Here is a 22,506-nt window from a genome sequence, read left to right as displayed (position 1 = left end):
TCTTCTAAATCGGTGGGAGGATTCACTTTACTAGGGCAGCCATTTACAACTGACATCCACACATCAAACCCTAAAGAGGATATGAAGACTTCCATCCTACAACTCCAAACATGAAAATTTGAACCATCAAATACAGAAGTAGGGATTGACACTAAACAAACTATTGTGTTCAAATACTAGAATCTACCCAAGCTAGAGAAAGCTTATCAACTGGGAACTTGGGCTCTGATACCAATTTTTGAACACAAGATGCCACTGAGAGGAAGGGTGAATCAGTGATTTCCAAACTTAATTAACCCTTTTCTATCCTATGTGTGTATACTGGTTAGCATATCTAATATAAAGCACACATACCGATTAGATAGGAAGATGACACAAATGCAACCACACACAAAAGGGACATCACATAACACCAGATGTACGAGGAAAACCCAAGATGGGAAAAACCTCAGTGAGAAATGTTGCTAGAGACTACTGCTCCAATCCAGCCTCATAATGAAAACCTCGGTTACAACATTTAAGGCACCAACCCAAGGAGTACCACTCTTTCATTAGGGAACCAACCCAAGGAGCACAAACCCCTGCACCGAGCAACAACTCAATGATCTACAATAAACATATATCATATACAAAAGTAATATCCTTGTTACAAAAGAACTTTGTAACTCTTATGTATATCTCTCCACTAGTTCTCCTTTATCCAGTTTTGTGTCGGTTCTCTGCTCACCCTCTCACTGCTGCAACTTTATCTCCTGTTGCAACTCACTCTCTACTGCAACCCTACCGGTTCAACCTCTTCTTCTTCTTCTTCTTCTCTGTCGGTTCTTCTTTCTGCTCACTACTCTTTGATCACACTGCTGCTAGCCACTACCGGTCTTCTTCTCTCAGTCAGATGTTTGCTATCTGGTTGCTGTCAGTTCTCAGCTTATTCTCTGCAATCCTATGTGGCTCTTCTCTATCAGTTTTGTCACCTCCGACATACTCCTCTATCAAACTTAATGACAGACTACTGATTCTCTCACTCTTGTTGGTTCACTTCTTCTAACTAGTTCACTCTCTCACACTCATTTTGTTCTCTAATTTGCGTTGAGGACTTGACTAATGATCTTTCTTAACTGGCCTTCCTCTCTCATTTAGCGGCCCCAACTACATCTTTGGCTCGCACTCTTATAGCCAGGCTTTCCTGCCTAAACATTAGTTTGAACATTGACATGCTAGGGTTTCTGCCATGCACTGAATCTGCATCCGATATGATCTCTAATCATCATGACATATCATATCCAATCAGATATCATGTCCTTGATTGATGATCAACACTCCATCATTGAGCATCGCCATTTTGTTTACCTTGCAAATCATGTCTTCTATCTTTAGCCATTTGTAGCATGATTTTTGGCCTTTTGTCTCATCAATCACATGCGTGATGCGGTTTCCTTCACCCTCTTCAATCTGCAAGATTAGTCTATGTTGGATCCCGACTGTTTCCTTGATCTCAAGCTGGAGTCCACTTCCATCCTTCATCGAGCATCGCAGTCACCATTTAATGTTTGACCAGTCGCCAACAACCTCACTAACACACCACACCGACCTGTGCATGCATGCAACTTCACCTTCATGTGGCACCTTTGTTAACATCCTCCTTGGCTCACTATGTCGATCCGACTTGGTCACCGACCAATAGCACACTTTCGGGTTCATCTACCGGTTCACAACCCAGCTAGTTTATACCCTAACCAGTCTATCTTCATCTCTCACTTTGCTTCTCTTCCAGTAGAAAACCTAAACTGGTCAGCATACTTGCCAACCTACCTCATGCACATCTTCAACAGATGGGAGTCTTTCACTTCTGCACCTTGTCAGCTTTATCGGTGGACATACTTACAGACAACTACCTTGATGACACCATGTCATCAAACTTCAATAACCTCCATCTTCATTCCAATTGCACTCTTTGTGTGCAACTGCTCAACCTTGCCTTCTTCATTAATAGACTGATTTTCCTATCAACTGGTTTGTTAAAGTGACAAACATATTCTTCCTTCTCTGTACCGACAACTCATCATGTCTACCCTTTTGATCTGGTCCATATCTCCGATCTCATGCACCTAAGGCAACTTAGTGTTTCACCAGTTCATCCGATGTGAGCCTTCAATCACTTATTTTCTACCCTTCTGTCTTATCTCAGGGAACTATGATGCATTCCATGCATAATAGGAGATAAGCTCCACTTACTGGTGGGAGTGGATCCTTGTCATCTACATCCGACATTGCACCAATTAGGGCTTCCCTATTTGAGCATGCATATCTTCAAACATGCACATATGATCCAGTTGGGCACATTCATTGTCATTCATCTCTTCATATGGTGACTACATTTTTATCTGGTGGGAGTCCTATTATTTCACATCCACACATCATACTAGTGGCCTGCACATACTCCACCTCTAGTGTTGATGTGATTTTTGTAACATTCTGCCTCTTCATCACAATCAACAACCCAACATCTTGCTCTCTTGTCGGTTGGCAACAATGCACTGCCAACATGTCACATACCGGTCTATAGTCCTTATGTCTTCAACACAAGTCAAAACTAACTTGTGTACCGATGACTCCAATGGCCATTATGCTAGATGACCTTCTCTTCCTTACCGGTGACCTACTATGCTAGTTGACATCAATGGCACCATTTTTGGTATTCATTAAAGACAACAGTGCTCATCAATCTCTCATATTGGTTGCCATCCTACACCAGTTGGCATCAATGACAACACAATGCCAACAATACGAGCATCTCAGATATCTTTTGCTAAAAGGATAACTGATGGGATGAGGATTGGATAATGCTTGACTTGAGGAAGGATACTGTTAGGATAACTAGTGGACAACTGAGGGGGGGGGGGAGGTGAATCAACTGTCAACAGATTATAAAACTTTAAGCACACAAAACCTTTTACCGGAATGCATAAACCAAATATTGGACTAGCAGATATAACAATTAAGCATAAACATAAATCACATAATAATTAACAACCATCCATAACACATAACACTAAGATTTGTACGTGGAAAACCTAGTAAAGGGAAAAACCACAGTGGGAAGCCTACCCATAGTTAGATAATACTTCTGCAGCAAGTATGTGATTACAATAAGAGGGGCCTGCACATGCAGGAAGACCAACAACTTAGAGCGCACTGCTCATCACAAAAGGAGGCTCACTGACTACAAAGAAATTCATACTACAATTCTAAAAGATGAATGAATTGAAAGAATAACATCTCCTATGCCTAAGTACAGTTCTAGTTAAGCTCAATACCAGAGGTCTTAAACCTCTTTCACAAACCCAATTCGATCACCTATGATCAACCAAAACCTCAGCATATAATTACAACTTTATTCGCACACAGATAATTTCATAACCCATACCATATGATCTACAAAGAGATCTTGCATCATAATTATACCAACCCGAGACCTAAACAATTAGGTCAGCCACCTAAAAGATAATACAATAGATCTGTTACATAATCCCGCAAACCAATGATAAACCAAGTTGGCCTAAGACTGAAACAACATAAACTAAACAATAAATCCAACTGGTAACACATCAGGAGCATCAACCAACACGTTACATAAATCGGTCCATAACCTAACGAAATAACTTAAAGGTCGGTAATAAGGTTGGACTGCATCTGTAGAACATTAAAATATCGGTCTAAAGTCCTGCGCTAGAAGATATGCATTGATGTTATGTTCCTTAGACCATATTGCGCATTGGTGAGGATTAAGTAATTGTATTTTATTTCCACCATGTATTCAATATTTGTCTTATAAGCCATCATTTTCACATTTTCTAGATCCTACAACAACTCGACCTATCTTTGAATTGGACGATTAACATCTACAAACAATGTGAAATAATCAAATCATTGAGATCACTACTAAACACCCCTTTCATAGCACATATATTCAAAATTGTAACTTATTAAGTACTTTTTCCATAAACTTTTAGCTTTCACGATAAGAAAAAGTGGATGGAATGTTAGGCTTCTTCTTGTTTATGAATGTTATAAAAGTCACTAGATTCTTCTCTTTCAAACTTAAATATCCTATAGTTTGAAGATCCAATGCCTCCTCTTGACATAGCAATGCAGTATTGCTTTGACCACACATGCCATATGCAATATGAGCTAGAAAGGTCATTTCCAAACTTCAATTTGACCATTTTCTTGGTGACTATCCTTGTAGCTCTCAAGTTGATTCACAATTTACTTAGTGATTACAACCTTTTTTCTCTGCATGACTTGACTTTGTTTCAAGTTTCACATGCTAAGCAATGGAAGTGGTCAAATAAAACATTGTTGTAACTCATCATTAATTTGCATGGATTTCTCACATCCGAGAAGTAAATCATTTTTTACTGATTTACTCTTACCTAGTTGCTCCTTTCACTTTCATCACACCGACCAATTCTAGTGGTGCTGGTAAACTTGTCATGTACGCACCGCCCAACTGCGAAGTTTTTGTCAGAATGATTGAAAGAGGGGCATTTGGCTGCAGCAAAGCAATTAGGACATGACATGACATGGCATTGCTTCAATGAGGGCATTCAACCTTTTTCACTTGGAAATGGCTGTAGACTGGATCGAGGTGCACGGATTCTGAACCGTCTGCTGGTGAGTGTAACGTTGCTGGTACAAAAGGAGTTGAATTGTCAATGGCAATTGAATTTTATTTTGACTATTATTATTCTGACATTGCTGTAATAATCTTTTACAGTCTGGTTATATGCCCTGTCTACAGTGAATAAGCTATAAGTCATCCTCATGGATGAAATTCAACCATCAATACCATAATACATTCTGATGGCTCCATAGCTGCTGGACTGCTTCCCCTATATAAAAGAGACGTGAGAAGTTCCGTAATGCACGTTTTTTGCGCATATGGAATGTGAATAAAAAATTCATAATCTCACTAGTTTAGAGGGTAAATTAGATTTTCTGTATTTTATTTTTGCTAACAACTGTGCAGTAGGGGAAGAGCACTAATAGATAACATAGTTCTTGTAGTCACATAAATCTGTCCACTTAATTAAATAAATACTTAGTATTTATTTGATTATTTAACCATCAATTAATAATTAATTAAATTAATATTTAATTAATTCATCTTAACCCTCTTCTCCTATTAATTAAATAAATTATTCAATTTATTTGATTTAATTCACTTAACCAAATTCAGACCATTAATTAAATAAATAAATCATATTTATTTAATTAAAATATTCTCTCACATTTAAATAAATTAATATTTATTTAAATCCCCCAAAATCCCACCTCTCACATTTAAATAAATTAACATTTATTTAAATCACCTTTATCCTCTACCCACTTGTATTTTCCTACAAAAGCAAGTTGCACAATTATTTTAAATAAATAATTTATTTAAATCACCTTTATCCTCCACCCACTTGTATTTTCCTACAAAAGCAAGTTGCACAACTATTTTAAATAAATAATTTATTTAAAATCCTATTTATCCTCACCCACTTGAAACCTTTAATGGTTTCCCTTAAAGTAGTCAAACTTGATGGCTTTAAAGTCTTCAAACTTGATGGCTTCCTTCTATAGTCTTCTTAAGACTTTAATGGTTTTCCTTAAAGTCTTCAAGCCTTTAATGGTTTCCCTCAAAGTCTTCAAGCATTTTAATGCTTTATCTTCATTTTTCTCATTTAAATAAATTAATATTTATTTGAATATTTATCCAAATGCAAATTACACCATTTAATTGAAATAAATGATTTTATTTTAATTGAAAATACCAAAATTCCTCCCACTTGCATTTTCCTACAAAATCCACTTGTATGCCTAAACCCCTTCGAGATTCTTCTAAACCCTTCCTAATTAGCCTAATCCATCCCCTAAATATTGTCACATTCCTAAGCAAATTGGAGTCACTTCTCAAAGACTCCAAAGTCTTTGAAAAGCAATTAATGCTTTGTGTGTTCAACAAATTAACCCTCAAAGTCTTGGATAACCTTTGAAAGCTTTCAACCTTCAACCACTTAATCCCCAAAGTCTCCAATAACCATTAATGGTTACCTCAAACCCTCCCACATGGTTAAAACATTTGTTTTGACTCAACCTCTACCCAACCCAAAGGTCTCATCAAGCCATTAATGCTTTGACCATGATTATCTCTTAAACATTTGCACAAAGGTTTATCCTTGGATTAACTCTTAATCCAATGGGTAATCTTAATTTAGACTTGACCCTTACCTTCTAGATAACCATGAGGTCTTCTCAAGCATTTAATGCCTCCAACCTCTTCTCTCAACCCAATCCTATGTTGACACTTGTCACCATTTTATTGGTGCCAATTGTGCACATGGATCCCCAACTTTCAAACTTGGCCCTTGATTAAACCATTCAATCTTAACCCTTCATTTCCCCATTTCTTCTATAAATAGAACCCTTCTCCTCAAGCAAAAGGAAGCATTTTAGAGTATTGTTGTTATACTGGCATTAGCATAGAGCTTTTTCATAGCATCACTATCTACTCTTGCATAGTATTTGCTTATCATATTCAACCATCTTGAATCTCCATATGGCATCCATGGCTAGTGCTAAAAGCTGAGAGCTACACTCATTTGGGACTTGGAGAGGAGAGAAACAAGGGAGAAGCATCAAAAGGCATCATGGAAGCATCTTAGGGAGGCTCTTCTCCTTTCTTTTATTTTGTTAAACTTCTTTCATGCTTTTTGAAATCTCTCTTGATATGTTTGGAATGGTTTTTAGTTCTTTGTTTTGTTTTTATGGTTGAAACTAACTTATTAACATTGAACTTTGTTGTTGCCTTGTCCCCATTTCCATGACATCATTTCTAATAATCGTCACCTTATTGTCATGTTGACCCCCCAATAGTCGTCATAGTGAAAACACCATTAATAAATTTGTTTTGTATCAATAGTTGATCATTTTTTGTAATTAATTGTCCCATTTGTGCACAACTATTGGAACATTTGTCCCATTTGTGTACCACTATTGGAACATTTGTGCATCACTATTGGGACATTTGTCAACAAGTACTAGCGATTTTGAGTTGACTGTTACTAGAACATCTTTAGTTAGGTATCCGCGACACTTTGAAATGTGTACTTTTTGACTTTTGTGCGCATAACTGATTCCACAGAGTGCATCGTTACTACCCAGAAACCAGATCAATAGCTATAAGTAGTTATGTCGCATGCAAAGAGAAAAATAAATAAATCAAAATCCAATGTATCATTTAAAATCTGTGAATATGCCAAATTAGCTATAACAACTACTGATGCTCTTCCCCATGCAATGCTCTGAAAACAAGATAATTTGAACGCAGAATGAAAGGACTAATTTCAAATTTCCTGGGGTGGGTCCACGAGTGCATCGCGCACCACACAAAAAATTGTTTTTGGATGTGCATCTTCCTCTAATTGGTTAGAATGCATCTTCCTCTAATTGGTTAGAATGAGGACGAAGAATATCCTTTTCTAAATATATGGAGTTCCTCCATTGGGAAGGCCAAAAATATTGAGTCTTATCTGACCAGACACAGTTGGAATCTAAAATTGCAGAAATGGTGAAGCAGATGTCTTCCCAATCTGGTCGACCGTGGGGCTATTTAATATCCCTTCTATTCAACTCCTTGTGTCTGGTTATAATTGGAAAACAGGGGCAACTGCTAAAAAATAGCAGAAATTCAGATAATTTGCAAGGTCTCGGGTGGAGCAGAAAAGCTGCGGAGGAAGCAGAGGCGGCATCACAGTACTCTTGCTCTGGTCATGGATACGTCTTTGTTGATACTTTCCACTGGAACCAAGACGGAACTCCCACCTGCGAATGCAATGAGTGTTATATGGGACTGAATTGCTCCCAAATTGATCCCGATTGTGTGTCCAACGCAGATAGGTCAGGTTTTATTCTTTACCTTGGGATATTGGGAATGCAATTTTTTCCCAATTTCTTATTTCTGCATGTACAACTTTCAGGAAATCTTATCTGCACATAACTGTGTTTTCTGTCCAAATTTTGTTGTTTCAAAATCCAATATTGAATCATAAAGGCTTCAAGTCAGAAGTCAATAAAATAGAATTGAATCTAGATAGATTTATCCAAAACCTTTGCATAACAAAATATCAACCATGGAATTTTGATGTGTTTAGTGTCCTGGTAAATCTATCTGCACAGAGCTTCTGAAAAGGATTGATAGTTCAGTGAATTAGTATCTTGGTAACAAGTGGGAGGTCTAAAGTTAAATTTATGGACATAATAGCAGAGCTTAAATCAGCAGAACAAGAGAAGTTCGAAATCTCAAATTGAATATTGAGAAATAAACCACACCCCAATCAAAACTGAACTGTCTACAAAAAGAGCTGGTAATTAAGTGGTAGAATACCTACTGGCAAATAAAAGACCCTTTGTATGTATATACAAGTTTAGCACTTTTAAAGCTGTACAGGTCTAAAAAGCTAATAGTTAAAAATAACCCATAAATCAGAACTAGAAGAATCTTTTCTATTTAGATGTTCAATATGGATTGTTTTATTGATTTTTCTTTACAGGATTTTTTCTTCATTATATTGATAGATATTCAATATGGATTGTTTTATTGGCTTTTCTTTACAGGATTTTTTCTTCATTATATTGATTACAGATGCATAATTCTGTCTTCTATGGCCTTTATTTGGTTCGCAACTCGTCAAATGTGGGTCTAAATATTAGACAAAATAGCTTATCACAAATAAAGGTAGATTTTTAAAATAAAATTATCTTCCTCGATGTTATGAATGTATGTTTATCTTTGTTCTGTATTACAGTGGGGATCCTGGTTTTCTGGAGCCATTCTGGATCGCAAATGCAGAAGTGGGAGCAACTGTTATACCTGCGTGGTATCGGATGAGCTATATAATAAACGACGTCCAGAAATCAGTGGTGTCCCCTGAATTAGAGAAACAGATTCATGACATTCATGCTCTCGTAGGCAACGCCGTTACAGAAGGAAGATATATTGTGCTCAAAATAGGCTCCATGCACCTCATCAATGCCGTAGTTAACAGCCTTGTAGAAATTCTATTGCAGTCACTAATTATTAATCTCCTATCTCATAAAATTTATTTAACTGCTGAAAATAAATTTACAGCTAAATATCGAAAAATAACACAACTGCAACTTTACTAAAAATACGGAAAGAAATAAGCAACACAAGGACACAATATTTTTGGACAATCGTCCCTGGAAAAACCCCTAAGGGAAAACCAGTTCTATAGATGGAAAATATATTAATCTTCAGCAATATAAGAATTACAAAAGAATTCCTTGCCTCTTACTGGCAGAACTCCGACAAACTCCTAATATCTCCTGCTGATATCCTCCACTGCTATATCAACGCTATCATTGCGCCTCTTGCTAACACTGCAAGACTATTTGCTATCACTGCAAATTCTTCTCAAAACTTCTTATTTTCCAAATGACCCATGACCCCTTTTTATACTACTCTATTGGAAAACCAATGGCCGAGATTAATTCAAACCAATGGCTAAGATTAAGACAACTCAATTAACCAATAACTAATTTTGGCTATGAGGTGTCACCTAAAAAGAGACACTATTAAATAACAATTGTTATTATCCTAACAACACTTGTTTGACAAAAATAACCATTTTCTAATTCTAGGTCAGGACGAACAGCTGTCCAAAACTACCCATAACTAATGCTGTTATTTCTGGGTAAGGACGAACAGCTGTCCAAGCTACCCATAATTAACACTCCCTCTTAGCGAGGAAGCTATTCTGCACGACACCCATCTTATCTCTAAAGAAGATGAATTTTGCCTTCCCCAATGCCTTTGTTAGAATGTCTGCTACCTGCTCCTCTGTAGGTATGTACTGTAGCTGAACAATCCCCCTCTGTACACAATCCCTGATGAAGTGATACCTGATGTCTATATGTTTCGATCTATCGTGAAACATTGGATTCTCAGTCAACTTGATGCAACTCTGATTGTCGCAATGTATCACCGTAGTCTCAACCCTCTGACCAAACAAGGCTACTAGCAACTTCCGAAGCCATATAGCTTCACATGTCGCCATGCTGGCTGCTATGTATTCTACTTCTGATGAACTCAAGGCCACAGATTTTTGCTTCCTGCTGAACCAAGAAACAACTCCTGATCCCAAGCTGAAACAACATCCTGAAGTACTCCTTTTGTCCGTTGTGCTGCCTGCCCAATCTGCATCAGTATAGCCTATCAACTTGATACCTTCACCTCGAACATATCTGATCTCGTACTCAATTGTACCATGAAGATAACGCAACACATGCTTAGCCGCCGTCCAATGCACTCACTTTGGCTCTACCATGAACTGACTAAGAGAGTTTACTGCAAAGGCTATAGCTGGCCTGGTGTTGACCAAATACATGAGCGAACCAATTAGCTGTCTATATAGGGTGGGATCAACATCCTTTTCCTTGGATGCATCTACCTTCCTCCAATTAGTAATCATGGGTGTAGACATGGCTTTGCAATCTTCCATCTCGAATCTCTTCAAGATTTCAATGCAATATTTCCCTTGACCAAGGAAAATCTCTCCATCAGTCTGCCACACCTCCATGCCTAGAAAGTAGTGCATAAGTCCCAAATTCTTCATCTCAAACTCTTCTGCAAGGTCCCTCTTGCAATCCTCTATGAGCCCTAGCGCACCAGTAAGAAACAAGTCATCCACATATAGAACAAGAATGAGAACCTCACCCCCAACCTCCAAGTAGTAGAGGTTCGCATCAGCCTCACTCTTCACAAAGCCCATTTCCTGCAAGTATGTATCAATGCGCTCATACCACGCTCTGGGAGCCTGCTTGAGTCCGTATAAGGCTTTCTTTAATCTGCACACGTGGGTCTCTTTGCTGTGTGCTACAAAGCCTTCTGGTTGTTCTATGTATACCTCCTCCTTCAATTCTCCATTAAGGAATGCTGGCTTGACATCCATTTGATGGATCTGCCATCCCATCTGTGCTGCAAATGAGATTACAGCTCGTATAGAAGTATACCTGGCCACAGGAGCAAATGTCTCCTCATAGTCTATTCCCTCCTTCTGAGAGAACCCCTTGGCCACAAACCTCGCCTTATATTTCTCGATGCTACCATCTGCACCATGCTTTATCTTGAAGATCCAGCGCGATCCAACTACTGCTCTATCAATTGGTCTAGGCACTACCTCCCATACATCATTCTGCATTATTGAGTTATATTCCTCAACTATAGCATCTCGCCATACCTGATGCTTTGCAGCTTCCTGATAGCTGGAAGGTTCACTATCTACCAACTGGCTGACTAATGCCACATAGTCATTGAACTTGGCTAGTTGTCTCCTCTGTCTTGTACTCTTCCTAGGAGCTCCCACAGACTCCTGAGTATCCCTTTGTATGTCTTGAACCTCATGGTTCCTACTGCCAACTGTAGAGGATGAAATATCAACCTCTATATCATCTAGATGCATATCCTGCTGCACCAGTTGCTCCATACTCTGTGAATCTTCACTACCTGAGTCTATGCTTGTACTAGTAACTGTACTTGAGCTTTGTTGTCCTTGACTTGGACTTGGAGCTTTCGTTGGCTACTCACTCCGATCATCTGCTGGCAAATCTCTGGATCTTCTAAACACCTTGTCCTCCATGAACTTGACATCGCGTCTGACAATAATTCTTCTGGTCCCTGGAATGAACATCCTATATGCCTTTGAAGTTTCACTATACCCAACAAAGTACCCCTTCTCTGCAGTCTGATCTAACTTGGTACGTGTGTCTCCAGGAATAAGGCAATATGCCAAACTCCCAAATATCCTGAAGTGACCAACATCTGGCTTCTTCCCCGTGAAAGCCTCCTCTGGTGTCATTTTCCCTAGTACCTTGTGTGGAACCCTATTCTGAATGTAGACTGCTGTACTACACGCTTCTGCCCATAAGTAGCGGGGCATGTCCTGGTCATGTAGCATAGCCCTTGCTGCCTCCGAAATAGAACGGTTCTTCCTCTCAGCAACTCCATTCTGCTGTGGATTGTAAGGAACAATCCACTCTCTCTTGATTCCTTCTCTGGTACAGAAATCTTGGAAGTCATTTCCTTTGTACTCGCCTCCATTGTCTGACCGAAGAACCTTTATCTTCCTTCTTGTTGAGTTCTCCACAAGAGCCTTGAACTCTTGGAAGCGACTGAAAACCTCATCCTTGGTCTTCAAGAAGTATATCCAGGTCTTCCTGGAGAAATCATCAATAAAGGTAACATAATACTCATATCCTCTGAGAGACTTTGTCGACATTGGTCCACATACATCTGAATGTACTAGATCAAGAACACTCGTAGATCTGGTGTCACTCCTTGGAAAAGATGCTTTCGCAAACTTTCCCAACACACATCCCTTACATACATCATCATGCTCTGTGCTCACCTTTGGAACACCTGTCACCGTCTCACGAAGCAATCTAAGTGCTCCATGATGAATATGGCCCATCCTCCTATGCCATAGCTCTCCAAGATCTCCGGCGTTACTACTGCTCATGAGTGCCTTAGGAGTATCAAACTGCAACCTATAAAGGCGACCACTCCTAACTCCAATAGATATGGGTGATTTCCAATCTTTATGCTTAATCAAAACATGCATCCCTCTAAAGAGAACATTATACCCTTTATCCTGAAGGACAGATACAGAAACCAAATTCATACCTAAGCCTGGCACATGCAACACATCATGAAGAGGAATTACCTTTCCATTCTCCTTTTGAAGCTGAACAGTCCCTTTCCCAACTGAGTTGAGCTTGGACAAGTTCCCCATAGAGATCTGGATTCTGGTGTTCTCCTCCTTGTAGCTGGAGAAGTACTCTCGAACTCCTATCATATGAAATGACGCCCCACTATCTATATACCAGACACTCTGTGAGGTTGAGCTAATCATACAGGCTATGAGTGCAAACTCATCCTCCAATCTACTAGAGAGCTCCTCTGCACTTGCTGAAGCTGCCACTTGGTTCTTTCCCTTCTTATCTTTCTTCCTTTGTGGGCAATCGCTGACATAGTGGCCAAACTCGTGACAACCAAAGCACTTGACCTTAGATAGGTCCTTCTTCTTGTTTTCAATTTGTGAATTTGCTCCTTTGCTAGATCCCTTCTTTGTTTTCCCCTTTCCCACTAGGGCAACATTTTCTTGTTCTACCTCACTTTTCTGACTCTTATTGTTGGCTCCATTGACAAGGCTTAGTCTAAGCTCCTCTTGAGTGAAATCACTCCAAAGTTGATCCCAACTTGGTAAGGTGTCTCGTCCATTAATAACTTGAACAAAGACATCCCACTGCTTAGAAAACCCATTTAGGGCTATTCTTACTAGCTCGTCTTCATTTGGCTTATCTCCAACAGCTGCTAACTCGTCCTTGACAAGTCTAAGCCTGGTGAGGTAACTTGTAACATCTTCTCCCTTGTTCATCCGGGTATTCCTCAATTTTTCTCTGAGAATCAGCTTCCGGTTAGTGGTAGCATTCTGGTACAGATTTAGAATGGCGTCCCACATCTTCTTCATTGTATCTAACTCTGCGATATGTGGAACAACATGGTCCTTGACACCATCAAGGATTATCCTCCTAGCCTTGGCATCATCCTTCTTGTATGCTGCAAGTTGTACTGGATCTGTAGGTACAGCTACAGTACTGGTAACATATTCCTTGATACCATTCTCTTCCAGCAATAAAGAAATTCTGGCTTTCCAGACACCAAAATTTGAGGCACCATCCAATTTGTTCTGATCTCTCAAACCTGCTGAGGCCATCTTAAAGAAATAAAGGAAAACAATAACTCGAAAGAGGTCAAACTCAAATTTCTTTCCTTTGCTTAGGGTAAACCTTTTCTACCCTCAACAAAGCTCTGATACCATGTAGAAATTCTATTGCAGTCACTGATTATTAATCTCCTATCTCATAAAAATTATTTAACTGCTGAAAATAAATTTACAGCTGAATATCGAAAAATAACACAACTGCAACTTTACTAAAAATACGGAAAGAAATAAGCAACACAAGGACACAATATTTTTGGACAATCGTCCCTGGAAAAACCCCTAAGGGAAAACCAGTTCTACAGATGGAAAATATATTAATCTTTAGCAATATAAGAATTACATAAGAATTCCTTGCCTCTTACTGGCAGAACTCCGACAAACTCCTAATATCTCCTGCTGATATCCTCCACTGCTATATCAACGCTATCACTGCGCCTCTTGCTAACACTGCAAATTCTTCTCAAAACTTCTTATTTTCCAAATGACCCATGACCCCTTTTTATACTACTCTATTGGAAAACCAACGGCCGAGATTAATTCAAACCAACGACTGAGATTAAGACAACTCAATTAACCAATAACTAATTTTAGCTATGAGGTGTCACCTAAAAAGAGCCACTATTAAATAACAATTGTTAGTATCCTAACAACACTTGTTTGACAAAAACAACCATTTTTTAATTCTAGGTCAGGACGAACAGCTGTCCAAAACTACCCATAACTAATGCTGTTATTTCTGGGTAAGGACGAACAGCTGTCCAAGCTACCCATAATTAACAAGCCTTTCACCCAGACATTCTTTAAATCCAGCACAAGTAGTAGCAGCTTCGCCCTTTTACGGAGTAATATGTCAAATCTTTTCCATGAAGAAACCATAAATCTCAATAATTTACAGTTTTTCTTTCTATTTTGTGTCTAGATTCAAACTGAAGTAAAAACGTAAATAATGAATCCGCGAAGTTTAAAAATTTGAATTTTAAATCTTTTCCTCGAGGAAACCCTAAATTTCGACAATGTACTGATTTTCTTTCTATTTTGTGTCTAGATTCAATTCAAAATAAAAACGTACACGATGAACCGGCATATTTAAGAGAATTGAATTCTAATAGGCGAATACATAAAGCATTTCTTCTGGAAATTTATCTTTGTTTTGTATGCAGGGCTACGGGGTGCAGACGGAATTATTTGACTCCGGGGATAATATTTGGACGGGAGACGGAAGGGCTTGGACAGAACGAACAGAATCCTTGAATTCAACGACATTCATTGAATTCGTAACATCTCCAAACAATCCAGACACTCTTCTGGATGAGGCAGTTTTGGAAGGCAAGAACGTAAAGACAGTTTACGATCATGCCTATTACTGGCCTCACTTCACTGCAATCTCTCGCCCGGCGGACGAGGATATAATGCTTTTCACACTCTCCAAACTTACCGGACACGCAGGCAGCAGGCTCGGGTAAAATTATTTCGGTTTTCGTCCTCCATTACTTTTTTTCTGTTTTAGCCTTAGGTGTTGAAAGACCGTTAATACAGCTACTAGTCTCTGTAAAACCTTTCCAATTCAATTTTATATCATTTTGCAGATGGGCAATTATCAAAGACTACGATGTATACCAGAAGATTTACAAATACGTCGCCACCAGTACCTTCGGTGTATCTCATGATACACAGTTAAGAGCAACGACATTACTAAAAGCAGTGATAAGTGGTTACAGACACATTCGAAGCAGAACTGAAGCTATTGACAGTGAATCAAAGCAGATGATTTTCCACTACGCTTACTCTGTCATGAGAAGGCGATGGGAGAGACTCGAGAGGATTTTAAACATGTCTGATCGATTCTCACTTCAGAATGTTGGACCTCTTTACTGTAACTTTTTCAGAAAGGTTACTGGCCCCTCACCTGGTAAGAAATTGTACCACTGTGCTGAACCCCTAATTCTGGTTCAAAATTAAACGAAATCTAGAAATAAATCACACAGAAAATCAAAGAAAATAGGCAACTATGACAGCAAAAGGATTTTTTTTGCAAGAATTTCTTCCTGAGTACGAAATTTTTCCAGCATACGCGTGGGTGAAGTGTGAGAAGGAGGAAGAGGAAGAAGATTGTGCAGCGGTGTTGGAGAAGGCGGGAATCATTGGTCGAGGCGCTGAAGCATTTGGGGCAGATAAGCGATATGTTCGTTTGAGCTTGCTGAGGCGAGATGATGCGTTTGCCGTGTTAGAGCGTCGTCTTCAATCTCTTATTTGCTACAACAATCACTGTGAAGACATATTCTCCTCCAACCAGACAGATTCATGGGCACAATTTTAGTTTTGTAGTCATATGACGTGTACTGTAAATTGGAAAATTGCACGGGACATGACAGCAATCCTGATTGCTGCAACGATGTATTGTAAATTTAAAAACAGGGCAGGACATAACAGCAACAACCGTATATAAATTATATAATGGTATTTTAAATGAGAATCGCCTAAAACGACGTGAAATTTCAATTTAATATAAACAAATTAAAAAGACTTAAAATTTCTGTTGTAGGCTATATGCAGGCCAGCCTCTCTGCAATGGACAGAAAGAGGGTCAAATTTTCTGTGAGGTTTTTGAATGTATAGTTGTATTCTATTATTTTGTCTTTTAAAAGGTAGCAAATATTATATTTATATATAATTTTATTTTTCACTTTTTGAAAAGTCATACTATTTTTATCATATATCATATTATTTTTTATTATTAATCTTTACATCATTTTATCATAGAAACTGTTCGAAATATAAAGAAAATTATTACTAGAAAGTTTATTATTTAAAGAAAAAATAACTAATTTTGAAAGATGATATTGAACATCAATGTGCTTAGTCCAGGCATCAAATGTCAGGTTCTTAGCTAGGCAGATCGCACTCTGACTGTCACAATAAATTGTCACGACTCCTTGTTTTATTCCAATGTCTGAACACAGTCTCTTAAGCCAAATGGCCTCTTTACAAGCATGAGTAGCTACCATACACTCTGCTTCAGTAGTGGACAAAGCGACCGCAGCCTGTCACTTACTCATCCAACTAATTGCACCACCAAATAAAGTAAACACATAAGCACTGATGGATCTTCTGCTATCAATATCACTTGCCCATCCCGAATCCACATAACTATGAATATCAAGGTAAATCATGTCTCCAATTGAATTACCATGATAACATCTATAGTCTACATTTGTAAAAGACAAAATGGGCAGGTCAAATTTATTCATAATGAATTAAATATGTGCAAATATTAAATTGACACGAGGCCTATTATATACACTTGAGTTGGATAGTCTACACTCATTGTTCATTGCATCTTTGAAAACTGTTGCACGTGGTATACAATAATTAATCCCAAAAGGAATTACACAGAATATTATTGTATGAAAGCTAATTATAAGTTAACTATGGACCTATATGACATAAATAACCTAGCCCTTTGACACATTAGACACACCCATGTACCTTTTCTTTTTTCATCATCTATAGTCCACCTCTGTAAAAGACAAAAAATTGTAATTGATTAGTAGTAATAATTTTTCTAAATCTAAGAAGGGAATAATTTAAAGTGTATAACTTAGAGAGAGTGTACAAGTAATTGCACATATGTCTTTGCGAGAGCAATTGTAAGTGTCATTTTTTCTTTCTAATATAGCTAGTCAAAAGAGAAGAGGACTTGCAACTTAGAAAGAGTAAAAAATCTTTGGAAACAGGAGAAATCTGTAGGCTTCCGCAATGGAAACAAGAGGTCCATGTAATGTTTTTTTTCCATTATTTTGGGCTTCATTAGCCAAAGGCCCAAAAGCTTTGAGATTGTTTTAAGTCAATCAATTTTATCTCAGTTCTTACTCCACAAATACTAAATTGAGTGGTTTGCAAAAAAATCACTCATAGTTTGATCTATTGGTCAAACACTCTAACATCCCACATTGGTTAATTAATCATAAACCCTTGGGTTTCACTTCACAACACATGCCATTGAATGGTTTGCAAAAGTTGTTGCTTACTTACCATCATTAAAATACAAAATACACGACCTAATGTGATAATGAAACAATATTGATAGATTCATAACTTCACACTATATAATCAATTATTTAAATACAACATTTCCTAAAGAAATTATAACCTTGAATATGTGCAATCATTAATATACAAAATAGAGGGCCTCTATATGATAATGAAACAAGGGATTGAATAGCAACTAAAGAAATGATTTCTAAGGGTTGAACTTTGATATCATTTTCCGTTGCTTTTATAACATCTCTCTTAGCTTTCAGACTAAGTAAAGTATTGTATTACTAATTTACTATTTATTATTTTCTAAGAAAGTAAATGGCCTTGCCATTTATTCTTTGGGTTAGAGAAAAAAAGAAGAAGTTGTAATAGAGTGAACAATACAATTAGATTCTTGTTGATGTTGTCGTTTACATGGAAATTCTATTCTTAATATCCTTGTTAATATCATTGCTACTAAGCCCTATGATAGCATTTTGCAATGGTGATTTTCCCATCCTAAGGATTCAACAAGAAAATAATAACATACTATTAAAAATTGACCTACTTTTAGAATTTGTTTGTTGCAAAAGTAGTAGTATGAGGAATACAAGAAAATAGAAACCTATTAATGTTGCTATAGCTTCAATCTAAGGAAATTATCATGATAGAATATCCACATATAGTTTGAAAAGTTTTTGGAATAATATGCAAAAGATTACTGTCTGTCTTTCTAGTCTATAAGGTTTATTCTATAAGGTTTAAGGAATATCAGCTTTCCTTGGTTATTAATAACTGAAGTTTCTTAAAATTATTGCAGATTCATTTGTAGGCAATTGGAACTTAGTTTTTCTTTCTTATCCAGCTATTCTTTTTATCTTAAGCTTCTTCAAATATCTTTATTGGTCACATCTATCTTTGTTTGGCGTGAGATATGCAAGCACTCGTGCATGTTTCAGTAAACTTACATTTATTCATGTTTAATTTTCAGTCATAGACTTGACTAATTGCTATGTTGATATGTTGCCAAAAATGTGATGGTAGCACGTCGTTTCGCATTTCAACGATCGAAACGGCGTTTCCCGTCGCCGACGCCCGTTTCCAGCAGTCCAACAAGTTTCGAGGGCATTTCTAGTCACAGGTCAGCGAACATGGGATTTGATCTTTCAGTTTACCTACTACAAGTGCAAATTAATGACAGTATAGGTGAGTTACATAATAATTTTTACTCATAAATTGCAGATTGACGTTGATTGGTTGTCAGTTTTTGGGGCATGTGAAATCCTATATGATTCATGGATTAATGGCACGATTTCCATACAATATCTAGAGGTTTTATGATGTATATCTCCAACTCCCATTCATTTCTATAAGTTTTTAGCCATATTTCTTGATCATTAATTAAAACAGTTTTATGTTTTATTTAAATATGTTTTTTTTATAAAATTGATATATATATATATATAGGGTCTAAAACCTGAGGAGGAACATGAAGAAAAGAGTTGTTGATTATGTAGCACAAAACCAGTAGAAGCAGAGAAATGTTTTGTCATAGAATACCTAGCTTATAGTGAAACTTGGGTCAAATTTGTGGAGACCTTAAAGTGGACCCTATGTTGGCATCTATGAAGAGATGACAATAGAAAAAAGGCAGGGTTTCTGCTCTAATGCAGTAGAAGAAGATCAAGTGTCGAGAATGAAGCAATAATGTCTTAGATTTAAGCAACTTTTGGTGGCCAATATAGCTATATAAAAGGTTATTGATTAAAGAATTTTCTTTACACTGAGTTGTAGCCTACAATAAATCAAAACCTACTAAAAGAGTAGATACTATTTGAAATGAGAAACAAAAGGAACTTATATATATAGCAATCAAACATAAGGGATAAAAAAACATGTTCAAATTACAAATTTTTTATGTTCTGTAACATTGACGATTGTAACCAGATTTTCATTTTCATATTCTCAACGACATGACCTAGAGGATTCCTTACTAATTGAAGACTTACTAAAGAAGACTCCTTCAAAACATGTGCAAGAAGATAGTAAGAGTCAGATTTGCATTGATCTGTAACTTGTCACAAGTTTTGACCCTTTAAGGACTAGTTGCCAGTAGAAACAAAATTAAGAAGAGAACATAGATTTTAATGTAAGGAAAGTTAATAGTTTCTAAAGGATAACTGAAAAGAAAATAATACCCAAAGTTTGAAAAAACATGCAAAAGTAGACTAAATTTCAAAGATCGTAGCTAGCAAAAGAGAGCAACCCAGTTACCAATATGTTAATATTTTTTGAGGCAATTAACTACCAAGAACTATACTGACGATGACTACCTATTGGCAAAACATAGTGCTGTTGCAGAAACCTACAACTGAACATTTGTCCTACTCCAAAGTGCGCTGATGGAATGAACGAGGCACAAATTATGTATTTATTTATTTATTTTCTAGGCAGTGATAGAGGGCGACTACAACATGGAACGTATTAATGCAAACATCTCCTCAAGTAGATGACAAACCATGTTTGTGTTGCATTGAGTCTAAAAATATTTTTTGCTAATGTAGGTTAGATGAAGAACAAAATTTCTCTCATTAAGAGAGTAGACGTGAGAAGTAAGAAGCTAGCGAGCTGACTAATTTGGCACCCGCATGCAGCTTTCCCATTGATCGTTTGTGATTTGATTGAGGATTCAATATATCAACCTTCATCATTCATGCCTTTTCTTCATCAACATTTTCTTCCTCTACAAGATTTGGTGGTATACTTTGTATGTGAGACGTCACATTTTAAATCTTGCAAGGGCCATGTTGAGACATGGACCAGCTAGGACTCGAACCTAGGGCCTTCCATACGCTGTTGGAGTGCTTTACCATTGAGCTACTGGCCCTCTTGGACCAGTCCATCGTCGGTCTAGGTGTAGCTTATTTCTAACACCAACACCCCCCTTAAGCGACACCTCTCGTGTGCTTGGGGCTCCTAGACTGGAACTAGCTCTGATACCATGTTGAGACATGGACCAACTAGGACTCAATAGGCCACTCATCTAATATGTGTGGCAAACATTGTGTGGGATGTGACTTATTTGAATGCTATGCAGGGTTTAAAATACAACTCCCTACAACCCATCGTAATAATGAAGATGCTTGCACAAAGGATGAAGTTATATTTGGGGATGGCGTAGTAGGTAGGTAATAAAGGTTTGTCAAGTGTGACATTGAACATGGACTCCCTTGCATCTGCAAAGTGTACATTTTAGGTTGCACTAAATATAACAATAATATACCATAACATAGTGATTTCCAAGGGAAAACTCTTTCAAGATATTAAAAAATCTACATTCTTAAAAAAATTGTATGTATTCTTTAATAATCAAAGGTTACAACACACTTGTATGGTTTAATATTTGTTTTAGCATTACAAATTAGAGATATGAAGTAATTCTAGGAGCATAACTCACTATCCAAACCTTCATTTCATGCATCTAATAAATAGGAGATACATGATATATGACATCATCAAATGTTAAATATAAAACTATGATTAAAACCATATAAAATGTAGCACTTAAATTCATTGTAAAAAAATGTAACACCCATATTTCAAGATGATTCAATAGACTAAAAATAACATACTTCTTAAATCACTTGTGATAAGTTTTTCATAGTCCACTCACCTATTTGGGCACTTTATTTTGGATCTATTATCTTTATTTAATGATAATGTTTTTATGTATCATAATAGATGTCATAAGTTCACAAGTGTAACTCTCCTATAGCTCTTTTATGTGTCCAATATGGGAGGCTCAACTTTTGGAGGCAATAAATTTTTAACACATAAGACCTAAATTGAAGCCATTTTATAAATAAATATAGAGCTCTAAGAGATGTATTTATTGGGCATCCTAGAATTAATGTCAAGTAATTCAAAATATTTATTTTGCCCAAAAATAATTTTTTAACCTAGAAATTGACCTTTTTAATATTTGTAGCTCAAAATTATATTTTTTGTATTCTTAACATTAAAAAAAAAGTTTGGGTGCCTCTCCTAACACATTTCGACTTATGTTAAGATGCAAAATTTGTAACAATATTTAAAATTTATGAAAAATTATTTATTGATTTATTTTCTTTTCTTTCTCTAGATCTTAATTATATCAAGTATTAGTTTAATATGATTAAAAAAAATCAAACTTGTCTGATCAAAGAAAAAAAGAAAGAGATTCTCATCTAACAAAATATTTTTAAGATAACTTAATAAAATTTTGATTAAACAATATTTGAATGAATAGACAATTTTACTTTTTTCATATTTCCATAAAAGATAAATGTACGCAAATCAATCTTTCAAACTCTTTTGCACTTAAACGAAAACTTTATCGGAAGCATTATCGTAACAAACACCCTGAACCAAAAGGCAATTATAACTAAAATAGTTCCATCAAAACTCCCTCTAAGAAAAAAAGCAAAATATTGATAGGTAAACAATATAAAACAGGTTTGTAAAGTAATTATTTGTTTGTTTGTAATTTAACACTAGTTTTATTCTACGACCTTTATGTACTCCTAACTCCCAAGTTTGAGCACAAAAACAAACAAAAAAAATAAAAATTTGGGTGTGCATTCCTATGTTACTGGTCAAA

General features: G+C 36.8%; 1 protein-coding gene across 1 annotated transcript; it reads left to right on the top strand.

The window, feature by feature from the left end:
• The first annotated feature begins 7,576 nt into the window (after positions 1 to 7,576).
• On the top strand, positions 7,577 to 16,398 carry LOC131055940 (tryptophan aminotransferase-related protein 3-like). The gene is made up of 6 exons (XM_059220744.1): positions 7,577 to 7,944; positions 8,853 to 9,113; positions 14,632 to 14,692; positions 15,011 to 15,309; positions 15,437 to 15,759; positions 15,917 to 16,398. Exons 1-6 carry the CDS (start codon positions 7,613 to 7,615, stop codon positions 16,165 to 16,167), a joined length of 1,527 nt encoding a protein of 508 aa, XP_059076727.1. The 5' UTR covers positions 7,577 to 7,612; the 3' UTR covers positions 16,168 to 16,398.
• Positions 16,399 to 22,506: the final 6,108 nt, after the last annotated feature.

This window comes from Cryptomeria japonica, chromosome 5, assembly GCF_030272615.1.
Source record: "Cryptomeria japonica chromosome 5, Sugi_1.0, whole genome shotgun sequence".
Classification (NCBI taxonomy): domain Eukaryota; kingdom Viridiplantae; phylum Streptophyta; class Pinopsida; order Cupressales; family Cupressaceae; genus Cryptomeria; species Cryptomeria japonica.
This window is presented reverse-complemented; position numbering and strand designations above follow the sequence as displayed.